This window comes from Natrix helvetica (assembly GCF_964273705.1).
Source record: "Natrix helvetica genome assembly, chromosome: 3".
Classification (NCBI taxonomy): Eukaryota; Metazoa; Chordata; class Lepidosauria; order Squamata; family Natricidae; genus Natrix; species Natrix helvetica.
The window spans coordinates 68,608,039-68,632,635 of NC_138549.1; the positions used below are offsets into that span (position 1 = coordinate 68,608,039).

The 24,597-nt window shown below is 38.9% G+C and overlaps 1 protein-coding gene across 1 annotated transcript in view; it reads right to left on the minus strand.

The window, feature by feature from the left end:
- Positions 1–24,597, minus strand: part of NMNAT2 (nicotinamide nucleotide adenylyltransferase 2) — a 77,347-nt gene that overhangs the window by 21,678 nt on the left and 31,072 nt on the right. The window contains exons 2-3 of the mRNA XM_081946847.1: positions 6,537–6,625; positions 4,930–4,997 (exon numbers count right to left, since the gene is read on the minus strand). Of these exons, the coding sequence (XP_081802973.1) occupies positions 4,930–4,997; positions 6,537–6,625 (157 nt within the window). The remainder of the gene's footprint in view (positions 1–4,929; positions 4,998–6,536; positions 6,626–24,597) is intronic.

The following is a 24,597-nucleotide window of genomic DNA, read 5'->3' on the forward strand; positions in this document are numbered from 1 at the left end:
CTCAACATGAAGAAAACTTTTCATTTACATTTTATGGATTTGCCTATATACAGTATGTACTGGCCTATGGCCACAATCCCCTCCCAAGGGCAAACCAAGGAGAAGATTAAATGACTACCAATGGTAGAATTGTGTTGCTGAAACAGTGAAATCAACTGATTTTGGTTGCATACATTCTTATACTGGGTTTATGATACGTTTTATGCTTTGCTGGATTGTTTTCCTGGTATCCCTACACTGTTTGCTGACTTCAGTTTTGGAGGACAGATAATAGCCTGCCTTTCTATAAGCTGGCTTTTTAAAAAATAATATAAAAGGAGCAGATACTGGAGCTAGGAACATCTTGAAATGTATAATAGAATTTACACCAGTTCTACCAATTTAAAGTTAAGATGATGAGTAGATTTCATAATGGACTTGTCATCTGATTGCAGGATAGTCTACTTGTTCCTTGGCAAAACCTTGCTCAGATCAACTGGAAAATGCTAACTGTCATTTCTTCTTTATCAAACATGACAGAATATGTAGTAATAAATTGTTGTTTATTACAGCAACAATCCTGTCATGCTTGCAGTCTTTTGAGCAAGCTAATTGTACTACAGTTTTTCCAATATATTCCAATGGTCATGCTGTGTTATCATCAAATAAAACTGAGCTGCCTTCCATCATGGGTATTTAGATTCTTATCTCTAATAGCAAATATTAGGGTCTACTTCATCTTGAACAAATCTAGTTTCTGAGCCAGTCCTTCACGTCAAAATTTGAGGTGAGATGAGGGAGGAGTGTGGAAAACTGGTGTGTGACATTAACCCACACAAAAACAAGGAAACGTCCAGCACAAGTGCAGGCTTGCACTTCAATGTGTGGGAGTTGGTTATAAGGAAAAGGTGATGGTTACACAGGGTACATGTCAACATCTCCTTTATTTGTTAGATTTATATCCCACTTTACTTCAGGACCTCAAGATGGTATACATAGGAGGAGGGAGCATTAATTTCTCCATCAAATTAGTGAGGCATGTTGGGTTGAGAGAAAGTGACTGAACCAAAGTCATCCAGCTTTGTGGACTGAGGGTGGACCCTAATGATTACAGGTAATCCTTTGGCTTACAACATTCATTCAGTGACCACTCGAAGCTACAGTGGCACTAAAAAAGTGACTTTTGACTGTTTTCACACTTATGACCATTGCATCATCCCTATAGTCATGTGATCAAAATTCAGATTCTTTGGCAATTGATTCATATTTATGATGGTTGCAGTATCCTGGGGTCATGTGATCACCTTTTCTGACCTTCTGGCAAGCAATGGGAAAACTAGATTTACTTCATAACTATTTACTAAGTTAACAATTGCAGTGATTTACTTAACAACTGTGGCAAATAAGGTCATGAAATGGGGCAAAAGTCACTTAACAAATGCCTCAATTAGCAACAGAAATGTTGGGCTCAATCGTGATTGTAAGATGAGTATTACCTGATTTATGAGAGACTGAAATATGGAATGAAGAAGACAACCTCATATGTTTTAGTTTTAATTGTTTTTAGGGCTTTTAGCTTCATATTTATTTATTCTTCTGTACAGGACTCTTAATTTTAACCTCCTCCACACACATACATACATACATATATTTATAACCCTATTTATATTTGTATTTTATCTGTGATTTATTGTGGACTGTACACCGCCCCGAGTCCCTTTTTGGGAGAGGGGGCGGTTTAGAAATGTGAATAAATAAATAATAATAATAATAATAATAATAATAATAATAATAATAATAATAATAATAATAATAATAATATGGTATACTACTGTATAAAACAGGGGTGTCCAAACTTGGGAACTTTAAGACTTGTGGATTTCAACTCCCAGAATTCCCCAGCCAGCATGGCTGGCTGGGGAATTCTGGGAGTTGAAGTCCACAAGTCTTAAAGTTCCCAAGTTTGGACACCCCTTGTATAAACCCACAGTATGTTAAGTTGCCACAATATTAGCATACTATCTCAGTATGAGAGATAACTCTAGTAACTCTGGATTAATACGGATGGATTTGGATACTGGCAAATTATACATCTTACTCTGACATGATGGGATGCTGAATACTAGTACATTTCTCCTAGAAAATACATATTTAAAAGGTTATAAGAAGAAATCAAAGGTGATAAAAAGGGTGGAAGGACCAAATAAGGAACAAACAGTTATGCCAGAAAGTGCCTATCCTGGTGTTCCATATTTGTTTGTTTTACAGTATTTCTTAGCTTAAAGGAGCTGTGGGAACTGAATCCTACATTATTGATTAAAACCTGACCCCTGTTTGTCTCTATGTTTTATCAGGATCTTATTGACTCCATTAGGTCTACTGGGTTCCTATCCATTTCCACACTGTACAGTTTTTGCCATCCTGCCTCCTCATTCACCCAGTTGCATCCTATGCAGGAAGTAAAGCAGTACACTGCAGTTATGCCAATTTCTCACATTTGGACAAGTGAGTGAGTGCGCTGTGAAAATGTGTGTCCAAATCCCCAGAGTCCCCATCACCAGCCTCCTTTTTTTTTAAAAAGCATCCAAATCTGATAGGCTGAGTTAGCGGCACCAGCTCTTAATTGAATACTTGATGAACTGCTAAATTGAGCTGTTTCTCAAACATGTTCTTAGCAGCCAATTTTTTTTCTTATGTTCTCCATCTGAGGTTCTCAGAAATGTGAAGTCGCTAATTAAAGCATCCACTAACAATGTTGCTAACTGCTCATTCATGGAAAAAAAAGGCTATTCAAGATAACTATGGTGGGGAGGGGTTAATGAGTTAATCTTAGGTTGAATTACTTAGTAGGACGTCAGTCTCATGACTCCAAAAGAAAACAATTAGACCAAGCCTGAAATACCTGCAAATCTTGCTACTGAAATAGGCCAAGTCCCCAGGGGCACATGAAACAAGAGGCCTGTTTTGCTGGTAACACAAAACATTTTCACAAATTTGAGCATGGATCTAATCAGGGGCAGACAAGCTGTGGCCTACAGACTTCACGCAGCTTCCAAACCTTTGAAAAATAGATCAAATGTAGGCAGCACAATTTTCAGGTTAAATTTTACATTTGCTTCCTATGCGAGTCCTAAAGGTGCTTTTTCAAGAGGCAACAGGATTTTCTGGTTTTTCTTTCAAGACATTTCGCTTCTCATCCAAGAAGCTTCTTCAGTTCAAGAAGAGGAGCTGAAGAAGCTTCTTGGATGAGAAGAGAAATATCTTCAAAGAAAAACCAGAAAGTCCAGTTGCCTCTTGAAAAAGCACCTTTGGGACAACCATGATCTGGATGACTAAGAATCTCCATAGACTTCCTATGAGAGTCTATAGATGTAGACTTCGTATTGATAAATATAATAAAATGTGCAATGATGTCAAATATGGAAGGTAAAAAAGCATGCTACTCAGGTATATTATAACATATTTTACTAATTTCCCACTGTATTGTTTCACTTTTTTAAGCACTTACTATGTATTTTTGATGATATATGTATCTGTTTTGTTCTTTTTTTCTGTTATTTTAAAAGCAATATTTTTCCCCCCATGAAAGATAGTTCATGCTGTCTGATCATACTTGGGGCTAACAAACCACAGATCCTAATATAGACCTAAACAAATGCTTTCGTGTATATACTAGTTTGGCTGTCTCAAATCTGATCCAAAGCAACAAGATACTGATATGCCTATCAGTAACTTCTTGCTTTGGGAAGCTTCTGTGAGGAACTATTCCCAGTAAAATCAATGTGAAAAAATTGTTCTTGCAAAAGTGGTTGGTGCAAATATTATGCCAATTTACGAAACCTTCAGATATGTTGACTTCACCTCCCAGAATTTGCATGGCTTTTGGTTCATGACGTTGAAGACCATGTATGTTGAGGTTGTCCAAGCTGCTAAAGGTATATTTCATTTCATTTCAAAAGTATGTATCCACTCACTTAAGAACAATAAAGAAAAGGAAACTTCCACATCTCCATCAGGCTTTAAAGACTGAAAAAAACATTGTCTTCTTGTTGCATCTGGCATTTTAGTTTGCAAACCTGCTGCATGTTAGCATTTCATAAGAGAGAACTATGTTTCTGAATCAGACAACCGTGGACCCCAGACCCTGAACCAGGGACAGCTGCTGGAGGATCAAAAGGTCAAGACAGCTGCACAATCAAAGCGCTACCCCTGTTTTAATATCCAAAATACAACGAACACCTGTAAAATGAGGGGCTTTGATCGGACAGTTGTAGACAATCATCTGGACTTTTCTTTAAAGACACTGATGATGTCCCTGCCATGAAGCAGCTTATCCTGAGTATCTATGGAGATTCTCAGTCATCCTGGTCATGGTTGTCCCAAAGGTGCTTTTTCAAGAGGCAACTTTCTGATGTTTGGCTTTGTCAGGGGAAAAATTTCACCCTGAACTAAATGAGGTCTTTGACTGCGGCTTTTTCCAAACAGGCATATCTTCAAGGTGCGAAAAATAAAATAAAATCCCGGAAACATATTCTAATGAGAAACAAAACTTTTAATACAAAAATAAGAAATAAGGAAATAAAACAAATCTATCTAATTGTTACGTTTTGGCAGAAAACAGTTTTGTCTACCAGCTTCCTGGTAGACGGACAAAGATCAAAAGGGAAAGAAGTCTCTGGAATGTGTGATGTAATGAACATGTTAAGCATGCGCAATAAATCATTGTCAGATAAGAACTTATGACCTGCGCAGTAACTCTTTCAGTTCAGCTATTCAGTTCAGTTCGACTAGCAAACATTTAACGCAGTGACAGGCTTCTCATCCAAGAAGCTTCTTCAGCTCTGACCGGATGGTGGGGAATGGAATGGGAAATACTTATCCTGAGTACCCCACAAATATCAGAATTCAAGCCACTACAGAGAACATGAGTGATGAGATGTGCTATTATACCTTATCCAGTCAGAACACTGAACAGCCAACTGACACATTGCCAGGCGATGCCGGCTGGAAACCAAACCCTGTAAAGAAATAGATGTCAGAATTAATGGAGAGTCTAGATTACTAGATTTTTTAAAAGGTTATATTACGGAATAACTGCTTTATTAGTAGTCTTAGGCTTCAGGGTCCAATGCATTGGTTGTAATATTTGCTGGGTAAACTTAATGTTTCTCAGTTCTCTAATTCAGAGATGAGCAGTGCCAAACAATAATGAGACACGATGGGCTTCAGACTGGAACTTTCATAAATTGCGTTGCTAAATTTCAGCAGCAAACTACCAAGAACGGATGAATAATTTTTGCCAATTATTGGTAAGAAAAATTAGAAAAAATGCAGGTTCAATGCAGCGTCAAAAAACTGCCATGCTCTTCAGATGAATCCTCCAAAGTCCCAATCTTGCCATGTCATCATCTTTGCAGATTTTGCTGCTCCAAATAATGTTTGAAGAACAGTCCCTAATACTTAATAGCTTCCCGTTTTTACTCCAGCCTTACACACATATTTTCCCCTTTCTATCTGATTCTAGATTGCCAGTGTTACAGGGGTGGGTTCTAGCCGGTGCTACTGCCAGTTCACTTGTGTGCACACTTCGTGTATTGGATGCACTCTGTGCGCCCATGAGCAGTTCAATGGAAATTGTTCTGCACATGCACAGAACTCCAAAAGAAGATGGCGACAGCGGCGACAGGGGAACCGGTTCAGGGCGTGGCCAGCCTGGGTCGCTGCTGGTTGTGCAACCCAAGCTGGCATACCACTTACCTGTTTGGCAGAACCAGTAGGAACCCATCTCTGCAGCGTTACTTATAAACTACATAATCTAAAATCAACTAACTATAGAGTGGTCAAATGTCACAGAAAAAGTTAGGCACCTGCATTTATAATAAATGTGTAGGAAGGAAATTTCAGGTGGCAAAGCTTGTCTTTTAAGGGCACAAAAAAATAAAGGACGTCTCCATCTGACCAGCCTGTTCTTTACAACAATACAGAATTACAAAATAAAAATGGAAGTGAAAGGCTTTTTTTTTTTTTTTTTTGCTCAGCTATGTATGATCTTTTTAAATGGAGATGGTAAAGAAACAAACAAACAAATCTCCTGCCGGTGAAGGATTACTCCACTCTGTTGCATTATGTACTACGGGCATCTTTGATGAAAACAGTGTAGTATGATCTCTTGCTCCTTTCCCCAAAGGCCACTACAACTAGTTGATAGGGATCCTGTGGGAATTAAGTGATAATTTTAGAAAATGAACTATCCCATGATGACATTGGCACAGAGCACTGTGTTTCAGATGATAATTTAAAAATCAGAAGAAATGACAAATGAACGAAGAAGAAAAAACCATTTAACCCATTAAACCTTGCCACGTTCATGCTACAGATTGCTTACGCTAGTTGCCTTCTCCAACTAGTGCATGCCCTATGTGAAAAAGGTAAACACTTTAATTAAGGGTTTCAGCAACAGATGTCACAATTGTTCATCTTAGGGTGCCTAGTATCCGTTCCCCACAGTTGTGATTATCTTTGTGAACAAGGAAGAAAAGAAAAAAGAATGCACCTACCTGTTTTCCATAGGAGTCATGTACGGGTGAGACTATTCCACCAATGACAATGAATCTTCCTGTCTTGTGCAGATAATCTCGGGCTCTTTCTAGTGAAAGAGAGGCAGGAAGGAAGAGAGGCACGAATTAATACTTAAACGCTGATCACTGATGAAAAAGCCAGCAAAATGAATAGAAACAAGTTGCTGTTCGGGACGGGCAGTCCTTCCAAAATGGTTCTCAGTAACCGTAAAAGAGCCATTGACACTGAAGTGTATGTAAATTTAAAGGATTCATTTGGTCATGAATCATATAAGTTAGCTCCTCATTTTAACCATTCAAGTTGTTGGTTATTAACAACCTTCCTCAGCATAGAACATCCACATTGGTTCCTCAGAGTAGATTATCCATATGATAATTTAGTTAAATGGAATTTCTTTCCTCTGAAAGTCTATACTAGGGCACAATATAAGGAGTTTGAAAGCCTTGGCTACAAACCTAACAGGGTCTCCAAAAGCTGTTGCCATTTTTGAATACTTAAGGTAATAGAGAAATTGTTAAATATATGCTTTCCTGCAGTGTGCTGATGAGGAACAGATTTATGGGGTGCAAGTGGGCAATCTTATGGGGTTTTTTCTTTTTTCTTGGGAATCTTTGGTGGCTAGAATTTACTATCTGGCCACCAATCTCCACTGCAATATTGTCTCTGCTCCTTCAGGGACATCAGGTTCACCGTGAAATTTTTGTGATTTGCCTGTGAGTTGGATGCTGGGAGGGATTTCAATCAAGATCACTAATTTAATGCAGCCTATATGGACATAAGGCTTGCACATTACAACCCTAATTTCACCCGGGCAGTTCGAAAATTAAATGTGGAAAGCATTGGAGAGAGACTCACTTCGGACCTGCCTGTTCGGCTAAAGGGCCGCCTCGGGGGCAATAAAAGTCTTGGCCTCTTTTCAGGCCCAGCTCTCGGCTGCCTCTGCTCACCCTCCCCTCCACCTTGAGTCCCGCATCCAAAACCCGTGACAGGGCTCCTTGCTGCTTCTGGGTGGTGGGCAAGCGACCCCCAGGGAGAATGTCACGCTGGGGTGTTGTGCGCTTTTGGTCCTCCCTCCTGGAGCCAGGCCTGAAAGATGGCCAAGCCTCACCATGTAGCCCTTTGGCCGAGAATGGTGGTCCCTGTCCTCTGCCGTCGGCCTTAGTTTCTCAAGCCAGGTGAAGAGTGGCCTCTGGGCGAGGAGCAGAGATTGGTGAAGGAATACTCACCAGGCAGAAATCAGCTGGGCCACATGGTCAAGGCCAGCAAGGAAACTAGAGAGCAGCAGCAGCTATGCTGCAGATGTGACTCTAGGCATCACCCAAGGTGGGCGAGGATAGATAAGGAGTGAGGGGAGGGACAGAGCCAGCCATTGGTGCGATTTGCTGGTTCTCCAAACTGCGTAAAAATTTAAGCGGTTTTCCTGAACCGGTCCAAACTGTCTGAATCCCACCTCTGTTTGCGTGGGATTAGGATTTTGATATAGGAATTTATGTCCAAAAAGTATTCTTTTATAAAGGACTTATAGAGATTAATAGGTTTTTCTAATGAAAATGTATGCATCATGAAAGATTGGAATGGAGTGATCTCCCCACAACTGAGTAAAACTTTTTTTGGGGAAATATCAAAATCATTCAATTAGCAAATGTTTTCTTTTATTTGATGGACAATTTAGGACCGGTTGATATACAAAGATAGAAAAATGGCAATTCCAGAAACTATACTTACTTTTCTGAAAGGCATATCTATTCTTTTCAAGAATAGACATAAATTGCATTTCAAAGAATATGGTTACTAAGCTTTCTAACGTAGAAATATTACCAATTTGGGGAGGGGGATCATACTCCTGTGAGTTTGGTTTACAAATAGAAATCTAGTTCTTTTAAATAGAGACTAAATGAAAGAATTGTAAAAAGAAATTAAAATAATGTTTTGAAAATAATTTTGGTAAAGGCACTGATTTAAGAATGGTTTGGGATGCAGGTAAAGTTTTTGTTAGCAGTTATTTTATACATAACAGTCTTTAAAAAAGGATATAAAAAAACTTATTTTAAATGAAATAAAGAAGAAAAATTAATTTCCAGAGAAGATATGTATTTCTCTACAAATTAAGTATTTACAAAATGAATATCTACCTTAATAGTAAAAGAAATGTAAATAAAAATGAATTATGTAAAGCAAAAAATGTATTTGCAAGTAAGCAAGTGGTTAGCAAACAAATTATGAAAAGAAAGAAAAAGAAAGAACATGATATGGAAATTACAAGAAGGAGATACTCTATTAATGGACCATGAAGCCATACAGAAGTGACATCTCTGGAGAAAGTAGCCCATGGATCCTCAAACTATGGGGGTGGCCCGCCAAAGCCATTAATCCAGCCTGCGCAGGCCCCACCCACGTTGCCCCACCCACCCTTCAGCAAATTTACCTTCATGAGCCCCACAGGCTGGACCTGAATGGTAAGGCCAACAATTTTGGCCTGCAGAGATATTCTGGAGGCAGGGGAGGTGAAAAACGGGGTGCACAAATGCCCTAGGAGGCCAAAAAATGGGCAAAAACATTTTTCACCTCCCTCGCCTACAGAAGATAGACAAAGAGAGAGGGGGGAGGGAGACAGAGAGAGAGGGAGAGGGAGATATATATATATATATTTATCAAGTTCCTTGGGCCTGAGAAGAATTGCTGCAAAACTGAGTTTCCTGAAGTGGACCACTAGACTCCTAAACAACTGAAAAAATGATCTAGTAACAAGAAAATGCAACCAAAAGAACAACATGCAAACAAAAGCAAATAAAACACTCCCAGGAGCAAAACAAATTAAAATTTAATTTGTGTGCATTGTTCAATGGACTGTTAAATTGGCCATGCCTACCTAGTCACATGACCTAGCCACACTCACCCAGTCACATGACCACCTAGCCATACCAATCCAACCGATCTAGCCCCCCAACAGTCTGAGGGACCATGAATTGGCCCCCTGTTTAAAAAGTTTGAAGATCCCTGAAGTAAATGAATAATCTAAAGAAACAAAATTTACTGAAGGTTGCAGAGGACCAAAGACAAACTATGAATGGATCTATAGCAAAAAGGGAAGTTTTGGAAGCTATAAAAAAGATTAAATTAGGAAAAGTGCCTGGGCCAGGCTTTTATTATAAATGTCTGGAAGATGAACATTTTCAACATTTACAAAATAAACACAATAAACTCTGTCCTACAGGGAAGAAGATAGAGAATTGGAAAGAGGCCAAAACAACATTAATACTTCAAGAGGCATAAGATTTGACTTTCATAAGAAATTGTAGGGTAACGATTATAATGATTCCAGCCAATAGACTGAAAATAATCTTTCAAGAATTTATTCATGAGGATCAATGTGGGTTTTTACTGAAAAGACAGTTAAAGGGCAGTGTTGGTAATGTGTTATACATGTTATAATATTTGGAGCATCATAATTAACAAGCTGCATTGATCTTTGCAGATACAAATAAGGCCTTTGACAATCTGAACTGGACTTTCTTGTTCAATGTTTTGGAAAATATGAATTTTGGAGAGAACTTTATGAAATGGGTAAAGTAGATTTACATTTTACAGAAAGCACAAATAATTGTTAATGGAGATCTAACAAAGCCCTGTGAAATAGGGGGGAAAAATCAACAGAGGGAGCCCAGGGTCTTCTCTCTTATATATTTTGATTCTTGAAATTCCGAATAGCAATATAAGACAGGATGAGAAGATTGTGGGGGGGAAGTTGTTTTTTTTTAAAAAAATATAAATTATGGGCTTTGGCAGAGGACTTTCTCTTCGTTTTGAAAGATCCTTTAGAGGCAATTGAAATATTAATGGACAAATTAAAAGAATGTGGTGCATTAGAAGTTTCAAGATCAATAAGCAGAGGGCAAAGATGTTAACAAATTATGAAAATAGAAGATCAAACAGAATTGATGAATAAAATGGGTTTTAAGATTAACAAATATGAACTACATGTTATTTCAAAATAACTGTTAAGGTATAGAATGAAGTTTTTAAAAGACATGTTAAGATGGGATAAACTATAACTGTGATTTCTGGGGAGAATTTCTGTGATAAAAATGAATGTGTTGCCTATAATGATATTCTGTTTCAGAAAACACATGTTTTGAAAGCAGATGCACCATTAAATAGTGTTAGAAAGATATATCTAAATTTGTGTGTCAGTGGGAAAAAATGTCGAGTTCAATATGAGATATTACAAGATGGAAAGGAAAGAGGAGGATTGGGTTTATCAGATTTAAATTAGTATTTTACAGCTTGCTGTTTGGTTTGGATAAAAGAGTGGATGTTGCTGAGAAATAGGAAGTTTTGTAGTTAGAGGGACATTGAGTTAGATATCACTGTTTCTCTTATGTACAATTATTAGAAAGATAGACGAGTATATAATCACTGTAGGCAAATAATGCCATTATGCCATTTTTCTAAGTATCTCATGATATTCTGGTCTAAAAACCTGACTGGTAACTTTTCTTATTTCAAATAGATATTCAAAGGTCTGTGTCTCATATATAAGTTGTGAAATGGAAGTCCCAAATATATCACAAAATGATCTCAGTGTATGGTTGATTTATCAGTTTCCTATGTGCTTCCCATTTGTATCTCTTTATTTCAAAGTGTCTTTCACCTTGACAATGTGGTTCCTGCTGCTTTAAATGAACAGCTGCATTTAGAAGTTTCAGGTCACATTTTTCAAAGTGTGATATAATTCTTAGCCTCTGTTCTCATTTATCTAACACAGTCCTTTCAATATTATTTTTAATTAACTCCTTAATATCTGAAAGCCATGTGGAATAAAGCAAAACTACTTGGAATGCTCATTTTCCCAAAAGCTGCTCACTTTTACCAACTATGTAGGCCTACCTGGGGTTGATAATAGAAATAACCAAAACTTCCAAAGGAACCACACTGTAGATGCTACCCATTCAAAGAAAAAAAATCATTGTGACTTATTTTATATAAAAATGCCAAAACATCTATGAGAATCACATTCTATTACAATTCCAGCCAAAGATCCATAGATGTTGAAAATTGGATAGCTCACCAATCATGATGGACTCAAAAGCTTTGAATGTATAAACAAATATAACAGTGCCAAGAGCCATATTCCACTACCTATTCTGGCCAAAGATCCATATAATCTGAAAACAGACTGGAACAGAAATTGCAACTGACCAAGGAAGACTTAAACTAGGGTTTGATTCAAACAGCAACTCGTGTTACAACCTATTCTCCATAAAAGTAACATGGCTATGACAAATGAACAATCAAAGCTGAACAAAGAAAATTTGGTGTTTTTGAACCAGGGTGAGAGAAATTGTTTGAGGATATTCTGGACCACAAGAAGAACAGATCACTTAATACTAGATAAAATAAAATGAGATACCTGCTCACTGGACACACTGATAAGAAAATTAAAGCTTAGATGAAAGCTGGTTTGGTGTGGTGGGTAAAGGCAGCAGGCTAGAAACTGGAAGACTGGGATTTCTACCATTTTAGGCAAAAACCAGCAGGGTGTCTTTGAACTAGTCACTCTCTCTCAGTCCTAAGAAGGAGGCAATGGCAAACCGCTTCTCAAGATTGTCCAGGCAGTCTCTGAGAAGTGTACATGATTAAATAGAAGGGGGAAAAGGCTTAGGTATTTTGGATATATACAGTAATATGTAAGTCAGATCTATTAGAGTATATCTTTGAGGGCAATTGAAGAAGGCAGCAACTACCATTGATAATCCAAGCATGAGCAGAAGCAAATTCTGGCAGATTTTTCTTTTTCGACTTGTCCTGAATTTCTTTAAAGGGCATATTACCTCTGTCTAATGAAAACTTGCTCCTACAGCTGCACTGCCATTATGTGATGAAATCTTCCGGAACAATTGCAAGAATGTGTTTCTGCTAAGAAAAATTTTTACTCAAGTTTTTCACACTCCTCTAATAAGGAAAAACCTGATTCTGCATATAAAAAATGTGCCGTTTTGATTTACCATTACATTTAGTAAGTCTTCCATTACTTTGATTTGTGGTCTCCTCTTGAACTTCAGACTCATATTCTTCTGGCATCTTTCTTAGCTTTATAAAATATATAAACCAATCTGAAGAATGTTAATCTGTTGGAAACTGTGTCAGGGTCTTATATTCTGATATAATGTTCCAATAAAAGATAATTTTTAAGCTCATATAACTTTGTTCATAATCTCTTTGACAGATTAGCCAAGAAAAATAGAAAAACAGAGCAATTTCATTCACTTTTACTTTTCACTAGAAAGCCTCATGAAATGAGATTTATTTTGTCTAACACATTTCTGGAAATGCCTGACTTTCCTTTATGCATTCCTTTTTCTCCCTGCTGCCTCACACAAGATCCATGTGTCACAGCTTATCTCAATACATTTTCTCAATTTTTAAAATAAATGTATTGTTTTATCATAGAGAGTAAAATATAAAACAGTAAAACAAACAAACAAAATGAAGCAAAACAAAAACATACGCTCAACCCTAACAACAACAGCAAAACATTTTTTCTCAATTTCTGATCAAAAGAATCAGATAATCCCACTCTCCAATTTCCCCAGGAATGTTAGAAAATCATCTTCACTCTCACTGTTCAACTGCTAAAGAATATTATTGTCGCAAACTTTCTGATCAACATTCCACCCACTCTGTGATTACAACCTGAATTTTGCATAATTTATATGATTTGAGGCTAAGACATACCTTCAGGCTCTATAGCAGGGGTGTCAAACCTGCGACCCTGAATTTTGCATAATTTATATGATTTGAGGCTAAGACATACCTTCAGGCTCTATAGCAGGGGTGTCAAACCTGCGACCCGGAGCCCAGATGCATCGTGCGCTGGCCATGCCCATGCCCATCCCCGGTTTAGTGAAGGGGGAAAAGTCGTGATATGTCACATGACAACATGACGACACCCCAGCTCTATAGCATCGGTAAGAACAGCTTCTCTCTCTGTGACCCTTTCAAAGAAGGATAAGGAATAATTTAAACCTCTCTAGTAAGCCTCTTTCCCCAATAATTACGATAGGCTGCCATCAGTCAGAATGAATCTTCTGAGCACCCCTGGGTCTATCCAGCTGTCAATTTCTAAGACTTCTCAGTTCTAAGAAAAGAGAAATCTGCTTTAGATCTTCCTGCTGAAACCCCAGAAATACAGAATTTAATAACCCTTCTGCTAATACTGATAAAGAAAAAATAGCTTTATAATTGCAACGGTGTGCTCATGGGGAAGATTTTAGTGATAATTTCCTTTACAAAACCAAAGAAGCTAAATTTCTAAATGGAAAAGGGGCTTATTAGGGAAGGCAACAGGTACACACAGAAAATTCCAAATAAAATCATTTTAGTCAACCAAGCTAAATCGTTTCCTTGGCATAGTTTTGTATAAACTCCTGGGTTTGAAACACATGCTGTACTTAATGGTTGGAGGAAGATTGTCTGGGACTCCTGCTTGTCAGTTTCAAGTATTTATTCTCAGTTTTACATAATGAAGGGCATACATGAAAAATAACTTCTTTGGGAAGACTGAATGTTGCCTTGCAATTCAAGAATGGCATTTCATCTGCAATATCTTTAGGGAACAAAATAGAAATTATCTAAGAGGTAAGTTCACCTACTAACTATCCTTAGTGGAATTACAAAGGTATAGCCTAGTTTTTACCTGTTGTGCTTTTATGTAAATGTGATTGCTTGGGAGAGACGCTTTTTAGAAACAAGTTGAATCCCACCAAGCCAAGTGAACCAGCATAAAGTCTGTTTCTCAGATGCTTCAGGAGATACTATGGTACCATATCACAAATAGAGGTTGATTATGGTTATTATCATTTTTCTTACGCACAAAAATATATCCTGTACCTTTATGCCGTGCAAATTATATCATACCGTACCAAACCAAACCACCCCAAACCATATCACAATATACCACAACATACCATACCAAACAAACCTATATTTACTTGATATTGGTACAGCCAAAATATATTGCAGGAGGCTCCTCAAAAAAAGCTCACTAGAGAATGATGAAAACACACAGAAGTCTCTAAGATGTTATATTGTATTGTAAGATAAACATTAGCAAAATTAGGGAAATGTACCTTCGACCCCCAGCATTTTAACATTAAATTACTACCATTCAGCCATATGAAATAATATTGCTTATTGCATCATTGCACTACTGATGAATTTTGCTATAAGCCATCCGTATTTTTGATTTACCTTCTCCAAAGATTGTATGTTGGCCATTTTCAAAGAATTCTAGTTTTATCCAAGGTGAAATATTATTGCTTGGTTTTTTTTTTCCCTTGTGCTTTTGAATTAGTATAGACTCCTGGTGACTGCCTGGGCAACTCCTTGCAGTTTTCTTGGCAAGATTTCAGAAGTGGTTTGTCCTTCCTAGGGCTGAGAGAGAGTGATTAGCCGAAGGTGACCCAGCTGGCTTTGTGCCTAAGGTAGAAGTCCTATTCTCCCAGTTTCTAGCCTGATGCCTTAACCACTGCACCAAACTGGCTCTCATCTTAGCATTTAAACCACTTCAATCCTACGGTTATGGCAGCTTTATTCTAAATCTAATTGGGTGGAGGCATTTTGGAAAGAACTCCAATGTATTATATTTCACTCCAAACTGCAGGCTATCTTTGTCCTCCCATTGGCCAGTTCTCTGGGGCTGATGATTCCACCCTCATTTGCACATGTGACCCTGGGGGCACAGATAAACCCCCAAGTAGCCTCAAGAGCTCTCAGGGAGAGTGGTAACAACCAGATGACTACAAAGAAATATAATCCTTCAAACACACACACATCCTTTCGGAACTAATCCTTCCATCACCCCCACCCTCCTGCCAGAACCAATGAAGCTTCTTGGATGAGAAGCAAAATGTCTTCTTCTTCCTCAAAGAAAAAACAGTCCAGTTGCCTTTTGAAAAAGCACCTTTGAGGCACTTTTAACATGTTTCTTGTAATAGCAACTAGTATAATTCTTGCCTCCTAAGTGAAAGTTTGCTATTTTGAAACACAGCATTTTTCAAATGTATTATTATGCTTTCTGAGCATCCATAGCTTTATTACTTTTTTCCATTCTACTTTTTTCTAGTTATCTGAAATTTAAGTGTTTACCCTCAGCTCCCAAATAGGCCATAGTGGGCCCATCTAATCAGCATTCTGTTCCACAAAATGCAATTAGGAAGCCCACTTATAACAAATTAAGGCAATCCTCCAGCTAGCCTATTGTTGTTCCTTTGCTTTTAGTGAGTAGAGCCACTGTTTCCATGGCTAGAGGCAGTAGTAGTTAGTCATGAAGCCTAATCCATTAGCCTTTGAGAGATCTGTCTGAATTTATTTAAACCTTTGGAAGCCATCTATACCAGCAAACAAACATTTTATGGCATGTCCTGGTCAGTTTCATTGAATAGGCTCCCTCATAATTGAATGGGCCTATCCTCTGGCTGTAATAGCAATAGTAATATAATAGTAATTGAATATGAATGCTTAGTAAGAATATTAATAATCCTATTCCAAAAGTAAGACATAATACTTTCTGAATGTTTAGAGTTATAGCAACCATGTCAAATTAAACAAATTTACATCACCAGGAGAAACTATGACAGAGAGTTAGGAATACAATTGAAGAAAATGCTACTTTTTATATAAGAGAAAGGGTTGAAGCTAAAATTTTCTAAAGCTTCTGCACTCTCAGAGGGCTCAAACTGTCAGTTTGTCTTAATTTCATCCTGGGTGACCTTGAGGAAACTTTGCACATTTGTCTCTAACAACTCTACTTTGAGAAAGACTGTCAACTGTAGCTTTTAATGCAGCTTTCTAAGTTCTTAGGTCACAACCTTTGCATCAGGCTGAATGTGGCTCTGCACGCACACAGATAAACGTGTGTGTGTATCCACAAAAAATAAGACTTCAGTTCAGATAGCAGGGATGCCTATGATTGTCTCTGTATTCTTCATATCTTATACAGCATCAGAGGTGGTAGTCTACCAGTTCAGACCGGTTTGCCCGAACTGGTAGCAGAAATTGTGGGTAGCTCTTGGAAGCTCACCGGGCCTGGCTCTATGGCATCCCATTTTGGCCCTTTCCCCCAAAAAAGCACATGCGCAGAGGTGGTACATGCGCTCACATTTGTAAAACGGAAGGGAAGGGAAGTGTATACCACCCCTGTACAGCATAGCAGGTTTTCAATCTTTTTTTCAGCTTGGAAGCTGGTGGGGATGCTACAAAGGATATTGTAATGTCATCAGAGTGAATGGGATTGACTTTTTTTTAATCCTTAACATTTTCTTTGGTGAGGTTAAAGGGGGAAATGGCCCAAGACAATCATTTTCTTTTGCCAAGGGGAAAAGCAAAACAAAAATAAAAATCTATATTTGGAGGCATTTAAGAGTCGCTATGGCTTAAGCCTAAGCCAGTGATGGCGAACCTTTTTTGGTTCGCGTGCCACAAGTGGGGGGAGCGCAAGGGGGTTGTGTGCGGGCGTGCCGCACCCATAATGCAACGCGCGACCCCCCAGTGCGCATGTGCGCACAACGCGCGACCCCCCCCATTTTACATGCTTTTTTCGCCCTCCCCAGGCTCCAGAGGCTTTATAGGAGCCTGGGGAGGGCGAAAAGAGCCTCCCCCCGGACTTCCGGGTTGCTCAGAGGGTCGTTTTCAGCGCTCCAAAGGCTTCAGGGAAGCCTCCGGATGGTCCCTGAAGACTCTGGAGGGCCTCCGGAGGGGGCAGGGGAGGCTCTTTTCGCCCTCCCCAGGCTCCTATAAAGCCTCTGGAGCCTGGGGAAGGCGAAAAATGGCTTTTAAAAAGGTGAACTCACACTGGCCTAAGGCATTTATTTACTTATAATTTACACATAACAACATGTACTGGCCATTCCCATCCAGCGCTTTCCTTTAAAGGAGAAATTGTGTGTATGGAGGCAAGGATGAGGCAGAATTAACTGAAGGCAGAGGTTTTTTTCAATTCATTTTTCTCCTGAAAATACCATCTGTAGATATTTTGGATTATAGACTGTGAACCAATTAAAAACACATAAAAAATCTGAGGAAAATAATCATTCTTCCCATTTTCTAATATTTCACTAATTCAGTTCCTGCTGTTAAGCCACTTTAACCACAAAAGCTTGATAATCACACTTTTAATAAGTCAAACTTGTAATTCCATTACAAATGTCTCCTTCAATACCTAAGAAACCAACTGGGATCTCTCTTCAGGAGCCAACCGAATTCTTGAAATCTCCTCTTTTTCCATTCTCTGAATTATTTTTCCCCACTTTGTTCTTCCCAACCATGTTTCATTTTTTTAGTGCAAATAGCATGCACTTCCCCCAAATTTCTCTTCATCCATTTGACATCATTATTTCTTTGTTTCTGATCCAATGTTTCTGTGGATTTTACTGTGATAATTCTGAAGGGTTTTTTTAAAAAATAACCAGACTATTATTGTGGGTGAGGGGGGATATGCCCAGAGCAAGGCTGTTTAAAGTTTCTCAGAAGACCAGGAACAGAATGTTATTTCCTTCTTATATGAAATGTAATTTCTTTTGTTTTCCAGTGTTCTTGGTCTACTTAAATTAATCATCCCCCCAAAAATAAAATCCAAACTATTGCAAATACTAAAGCATACTTGAATGATGTACCTTCTTGTGTAATTTTGCTCAGAATAATTGAAAACACCCTGGATCCAAGCACAAATTAGACATACTTTTGACATTGAGGTGGAGTATACAGTGCAGTGGTGGGTTGCAGGTGGTACGCCCCGGTACGGGCATACCGGAGCCTGCTTGGAGCACCCGATACCATTCCGGTACGGTGCTCTGGAGGGCCCACCTTCCCGCCCTTGTTTCTTATTATCCTTTAAGCCTTTGACGCTTCCGTGCACATGCATGGTGTGTACGGCGCCTGCGCGAAGCTCCACCAAGCAGCTGAAGCATCACGGAGGCTTGCAGAGTGTCACAGGCAGGTATGATGCATGCACGCACTGCACACGTCCATGTGGACGACGCCAGGCCCATTTCAACCATACCGATTAGAACGGGACCCGGACCCCAAAAACTGATACAGTGTTTTTTATTTGGGGAGGGAGGTTCCAGTGATCCTTTTTTTATTTGTTACACTGAAATGTTGACAGAAACTATGTAAAGAGAATTGGGATTCTATCTATCAGCAGCATAATTCTCTAAACATTGAACAGAAGATGACCAAAATTGGGGTGGAGGAGAAGTCAGCAAAACAATTAACAAGGAAGCTGTTGAGAAAAAAAACTGGAAATTTTCATCCTAAACCTCTTTTTTGTGATCGATTGCAGCATGAATTACACAATAACACAAACACACAGACACACACAGAGTGAGATAAAGAGTTAGCACATTATTATATTGTGCATTGTAACATAATGACATTTCCTGTGTCTAATGCTAGTAAAGGCATTGTACAAATTCCAGATATTGAAAAATGATGTACCCTTTAAATAATGGCAAAAAGATTTATCAAATTTTATATAGTAGGGGGGAAACCGAGAGTAAAATATAAGATTTTACAGAAAGCAAAAGAAAGAGGAGGATTAGAGATACTTAAATTGTATTCTGATGCGTGTTTTTTAGTATGGATGAAGGAATGGATATTATTAAGAAATAAGAAAATATTGGAATTTTAAGGTCACAATCTGAGGTTTGGGTGGCATTGTTTCTTATAGAATGAAAAGTTTCAGAAAAAGCTTTTTTTATAGAAGAGAAACAGCAGATAAAGAATTATGGTTAACATATGTGACCAAAGGGCCCCATTTTCAACAGTTTTTTTAATAATCAGATGAAAGTGAGGTTTGGTATGGACAAAAGAACAATTGGAATTGAGAAGAAAACTGAATCTGGAGTAGAGTTATGTATAAATATTGGACATATAACAGTTAATATATATAAAATTTAAATTTGTATTCATTTTGTATAAATCAAATAAAGATTTGTAACAGAAGATGAATAGGTTAAAGATTGCATAGTGAAATGGCCTGCAAATTTTGGTTATATAAATATGGGCATACTGTATGTAAGAAAATGTAAAAAAACTAGTATTAAATTTACAGTGTGCCATAAATTAAGATGAAACTTTTATAAAATGATGTATCGATGGTATATGATACTGATTAAACTGCCAAAAATATATTTTAAAAAACCACAAACAAGCCAGTCATGGAAGTGTGAAAAAGAAAAAGAAACTTTTTGTCAAGAAATTTGAATGCAAATTCATAGAACAATGCAAAAGATAATGCAGAATAATATTACATTTGAAACCAGAGTTATTTCTAATGAGTTTTATGGACACTAAACTAGAAAAGAACTACTGGTAATTGGGAAATGAATTGTATATGATTCTATATGATAATTATGACAAATTACTTTTTGTGTGTGTGTGTGTAAATTAGATGGTCACTTTCCTAGATAGACACTGTGTTAATGCTGGAGAGCAGTATTTAACTGACAGATGCACAGCCTCCATCTTATAATGTAGCAGTGAAGAAAAAGGATATTTGTTTTTGAAGTATGACTCTTCCAGGCAAGAGCCTCCAGCTGCTGTGCTATAGGTCACTTCCAGTCAAACTAATTTCACTATTTCTGTGGAGACTGATGGTGGAAAATAAGAACACTACATCCTAAAAGCTGACAGTGCCATTAAAAGTGCAGTTTTATATACGAGGGAGCCTGATGCTTGTTTCAGATGGACACTTAACACAAAAGCTAGCATCTGTGAATAGGACTGCAGTTGCCATAGGAATTAATTCACACTGTCAGAGCAAATGCAACAGATCACCTCTGGAATCATGACTCTGATATTCCTGCTCTTCAACCTCATATTTGTTTATATAAATACAAAATATTAGATCCCATATAAGTTCTTTCTCTTGTCCCCACGTCCCACCTCTTACTCTCTCCATGAGTTGCTGTTTGGAGCCTGAACAGGAGTCCCTCTTCTGCCGATTGCTGTTCACATGTCTGCCAACTCCCCTAGAAATTCAAGACCTTTGCTGAGAAAATCAAGTGAGCCTGGAAGAAAATCCAAGCTCCAAAAATGTTGAGACACACCAAGTTAATGGATTGATTTATATGTATTTCTGTATGAATTATGATTACCTTGTGCACATAAGCCTTTATTCTAATTTTCTTTTTAGAGGAAAAAATCACTTACTTGTCTCCTAGTGTATGCTGAGAAAAAAATAAATGAAACATTGCATGGTCTGTCTGCCAGGGTGCTACTTGTATAATTTGTGCTTTTAGTCTTAGAAAACAGAAAGTTGGACTTTATCCAAATCTGTTGGGTAGAACTGGACAACCCTATTCTTTGCTCTCAGCCTCTCTGACTAATATACTGCAACAGCCGTTTATTATCCTATTAAGCCTGGGATGTAATGGCAGTCACCATTGCAGGCTAGTGAATTAGAGATCACTGCAGTAGGATGGATATGAGCAAAATATATGTTAAGATTCCATCCAATTAGCTGAAGGGGTGGTGAGGCTGTATAACTTCACTCTAGAACTTGTTTGGATATTGGAAAAAAGTATGAAGTCTAATATTGCAGGGTTGTTGTGTTTATCTAACTCACACTTACTCCACACTGTATTCCAATAGTTATAAGTATTAGTATGTTCCATTAGATGTTGAGTTTGTTGATCAGAAGGTCGGCAGTTTTGCGGTTCGAATCCCTCACGTAACTAAATGAGCTCCCATTACTTTTCCCAGCTTCTGCCAACCTAGCAGTTCGGAAGCACGTAAAAAATGCAAGTAGAAAAATAGGGGCCACCTTTGGTGGGAAAGTAACAGCGTTGCATGCACCTTTGCCATTTAGTCATGCCAGTCACATGACCACAGAGATGTCTTTGGACAGCCCTGGCTCTTCGGCTTTGAAACGGAGATGAGCACTGCCCCCTAGAGTCAGGAACGACTAGCACATATGTGTGTCTTAGAAAGGCAGAAAAGTTGAGGCCATCTGAAGCTCAGGAGAATGTCAATTCACAAGGCAATCTCCATGACAGTGAAGGCATGCCCCCCTCTCCGGCCCAGGTCCTATCACATGACAGTTTTATAGTCGAGATCTAAAGCATGTCCACTGCAGGATCTCAGAGACAGAGCAGAGATAATTGCTGCTCCCACAGATTATTTGGCCCTGTGCCATGGAGGCTTTATAGGTGATACACCTTGAATTATTCTGGAACCTTATAGGGGTCAGTGCAGTGAAGAATTCCTAGGGCTTTAGATTGATGATGGGGGAGCGTATATTCCCCTGAATTTAGAACGTTAGCATTTTAGAGACAAGCTTAGGCAATTATGTACTTAAAAGTGGAACTGGTTTTTCCTCTCTCTCTCTCTCTCTCTGTGAACAGCTTACTGATGTAGCTATTTACTTCAATCCTTTTCCTTGCTATATTCTGCACCCTGTATGAGCCATTCATATACTCAATTGTTCTTGTAGAGAAGAGGGTTCCCATTCCTCAAATGTTGGTAATTTTTTCTCACAAATGAAGGAAATATTTTTTCTCTTAATGCAAATCTTAAGGGTCTTGAGACACCTGCCCCAAAATATTGAGGTCAGGTTTTTTTCCCCTGGCAGGTATTTTTTTTTCCTATAGCTTTTTAAAAAGGAAGGAGAACAATGAGAATGAAAAGAAAGGGGAAACCATGTGATTGGTTACTTATATCTATAAGGTGAAAGTAGGATAACTATTCTCCTTCTGATGTAACTAAATTCTAGCACCCATCATCCCCAGCCAGAATTGATCTAGAATGATTTGAATTCATGCCCACATTCTCCTGTAGTGCTTAGGAAATGTTCACAGGTTAAAAATCCTATCTTCTCCCTGATATGAGAATTTTTTAAGACAGGGAAATTTTAAGGAACTGGGGAAGGGAATACAAAAATTTCCCATGGTGGCATTTGCATTAAACATGCAATTCTTCACCCACAGAATTCTAACATGGTCACTTCAGGATGTTTGTATTATGTGATTCGTTTGAATTTATAAAGTGCCCAAGCTACTCTTGAGGTTAAAGGGAATTGTGTCTCTGCTACATTTCACAAATGATGACTTCAAGCCAATCTTATGCTCATGTAATATTTTGCATTCTCTTCTTGGGGCTTTGGTGACAGACCTGCTTTCATTTCTCACTGCTAGAAATATCCCACTGCTGCTACAAATTTTCTATCTGAATCTGTTCTCATATTTTATTATTAATGTGTGCATTCTGATCTGTGACCCGAAAGAGCTTTTTAAAACAAATATTTATTGCTGCCAGACTTGTGAAATGATATAGTTGCTGCTCCTAACAGTTCAGAATTTTTTTAAAAAACTTTAAAAGGACTGTTACAATACAAAGTCGACATATGAAAACATACCAGGAGGCCTCCCAATTCAGCAGATTTTGGTTTTCACTCTTAGTAGGTGTTAGATTGTCCATGTTAGGTCACCACATGTAACTCCTAGCCAAGCCTCTAATACTGCAATGCGCAGTTTGAGTGGAACAACAACCCGGTCCCCCCACAGTAAACAGCAATTTACAACTGATAACTCATCGCATTTGGCAAAATACATTTTGAAATCAGCCCCAACAGGCCCCTTGGGCCACCTCCTCCACCCCCAGTTCAAAATTTGTTTGATGGTGGAGTCCTTTACAGAGTGACGAGCAATGTCACTGGACGAGACAGGCCCAGTCACAAGGCAGTCAATGAGGAGGACTGGCGTCTCAGGGGTAGGGTCAGCGAGAAGTTCAGGCAGCAGGCAGGGGCTTAGAGCATCAGCAGGCCCCAAAGTGGAACCTGGTCGGTGGATGAGATGGTAGAACTAGGCAGCTAGGAAGATGGTCCATCTGGTCATGCGAGGTGATAATTACACTGGGGTAGGTCGGTCCCCAGCCAGTAAGCCCAACAACGGCTTGTGGTTCATAACCAGTTCAAAGTCCCGGCCATATAGATACTCATGGAACCTCTTGACTCCGGCCACTGCAGCCAAAGACTCACGGTCCAGCTGGCTGTAGTTCCGCTCTGCAGCAGACAAGGTCCTGAAGTAAAATGCAATAGGGGCTTCAGTTCTGTTGGGCATGCGGTGGCTGAGGACGGTGCCAACGCTGAACGGGGAAGCATCGCAGGTCAGCACCAATGGCAGGGTCTGGCTGTATTGCACCAGGAAGGAGTGCGCCAACAGTAGTCGTTTTACCACGGCAAATGCGACAGCCTTGACTCTGCCCCAGGACCACTTCACATTCTTAGTCAGGAGATGGTGTAAAGGCTCAGCAACGGTGGCTTTCTGTTTAAGAAAGACACTGTAGAAATTAAGGAGTCCGAGGAATGCCTGCAGCTCGGTTTGATTGCGAGGTGTGGGGGTCTCCTGAATTGCTTTTATTTTTTGTGTGGTCGGGTGAATGCCAGAGTCATTGATTAGGTACCCTAAGAATTCAACCCTTGGCACATTAATTTGGCATTTCTCTTTTTTGAGACTGAGGCCTTTGTCTCTAATTCGAGCCAAAACTGTTCATACACGTTTGAAAAGTTACGCCTCATTTGCAGCCGATACCAATATGTCATCGAAATAGGGGACGACTCCTGGAATCCCCTTCAAAAGCTGTTCCATGCCGCTTTGGAACAGTCCAGGGGTGATACTAACACCGAATTGCCAAATTGTGACATTTGAATGCACCCCTGTGTGTCACAATGGTTTGGGCCTTCGCTGTAACACCATCTACAGGCAATTGTTGGTATGCCTGCGCCATGTCAAATTTTGTGAAAAAAATTCTGGGGCCTAATGAATGAAGGAGGTGCTGTACAATGGGTACAGGGTAGGCGCTTTGTCATAGCACTTAATTTATTGTGCACTTGTAGTCCGCGAAGATGCGGATAGAACCATCAGATTTGACAGGTGTCAGTATAGGGGTCTCCCAGTGTGTGTGATCAACCGGCTCTAGGATTCCCTGGCCTGCGAGCTTGTCAATTTCCCTGTCAATTTTGGGGCAGAGAGCAAAAGGTAC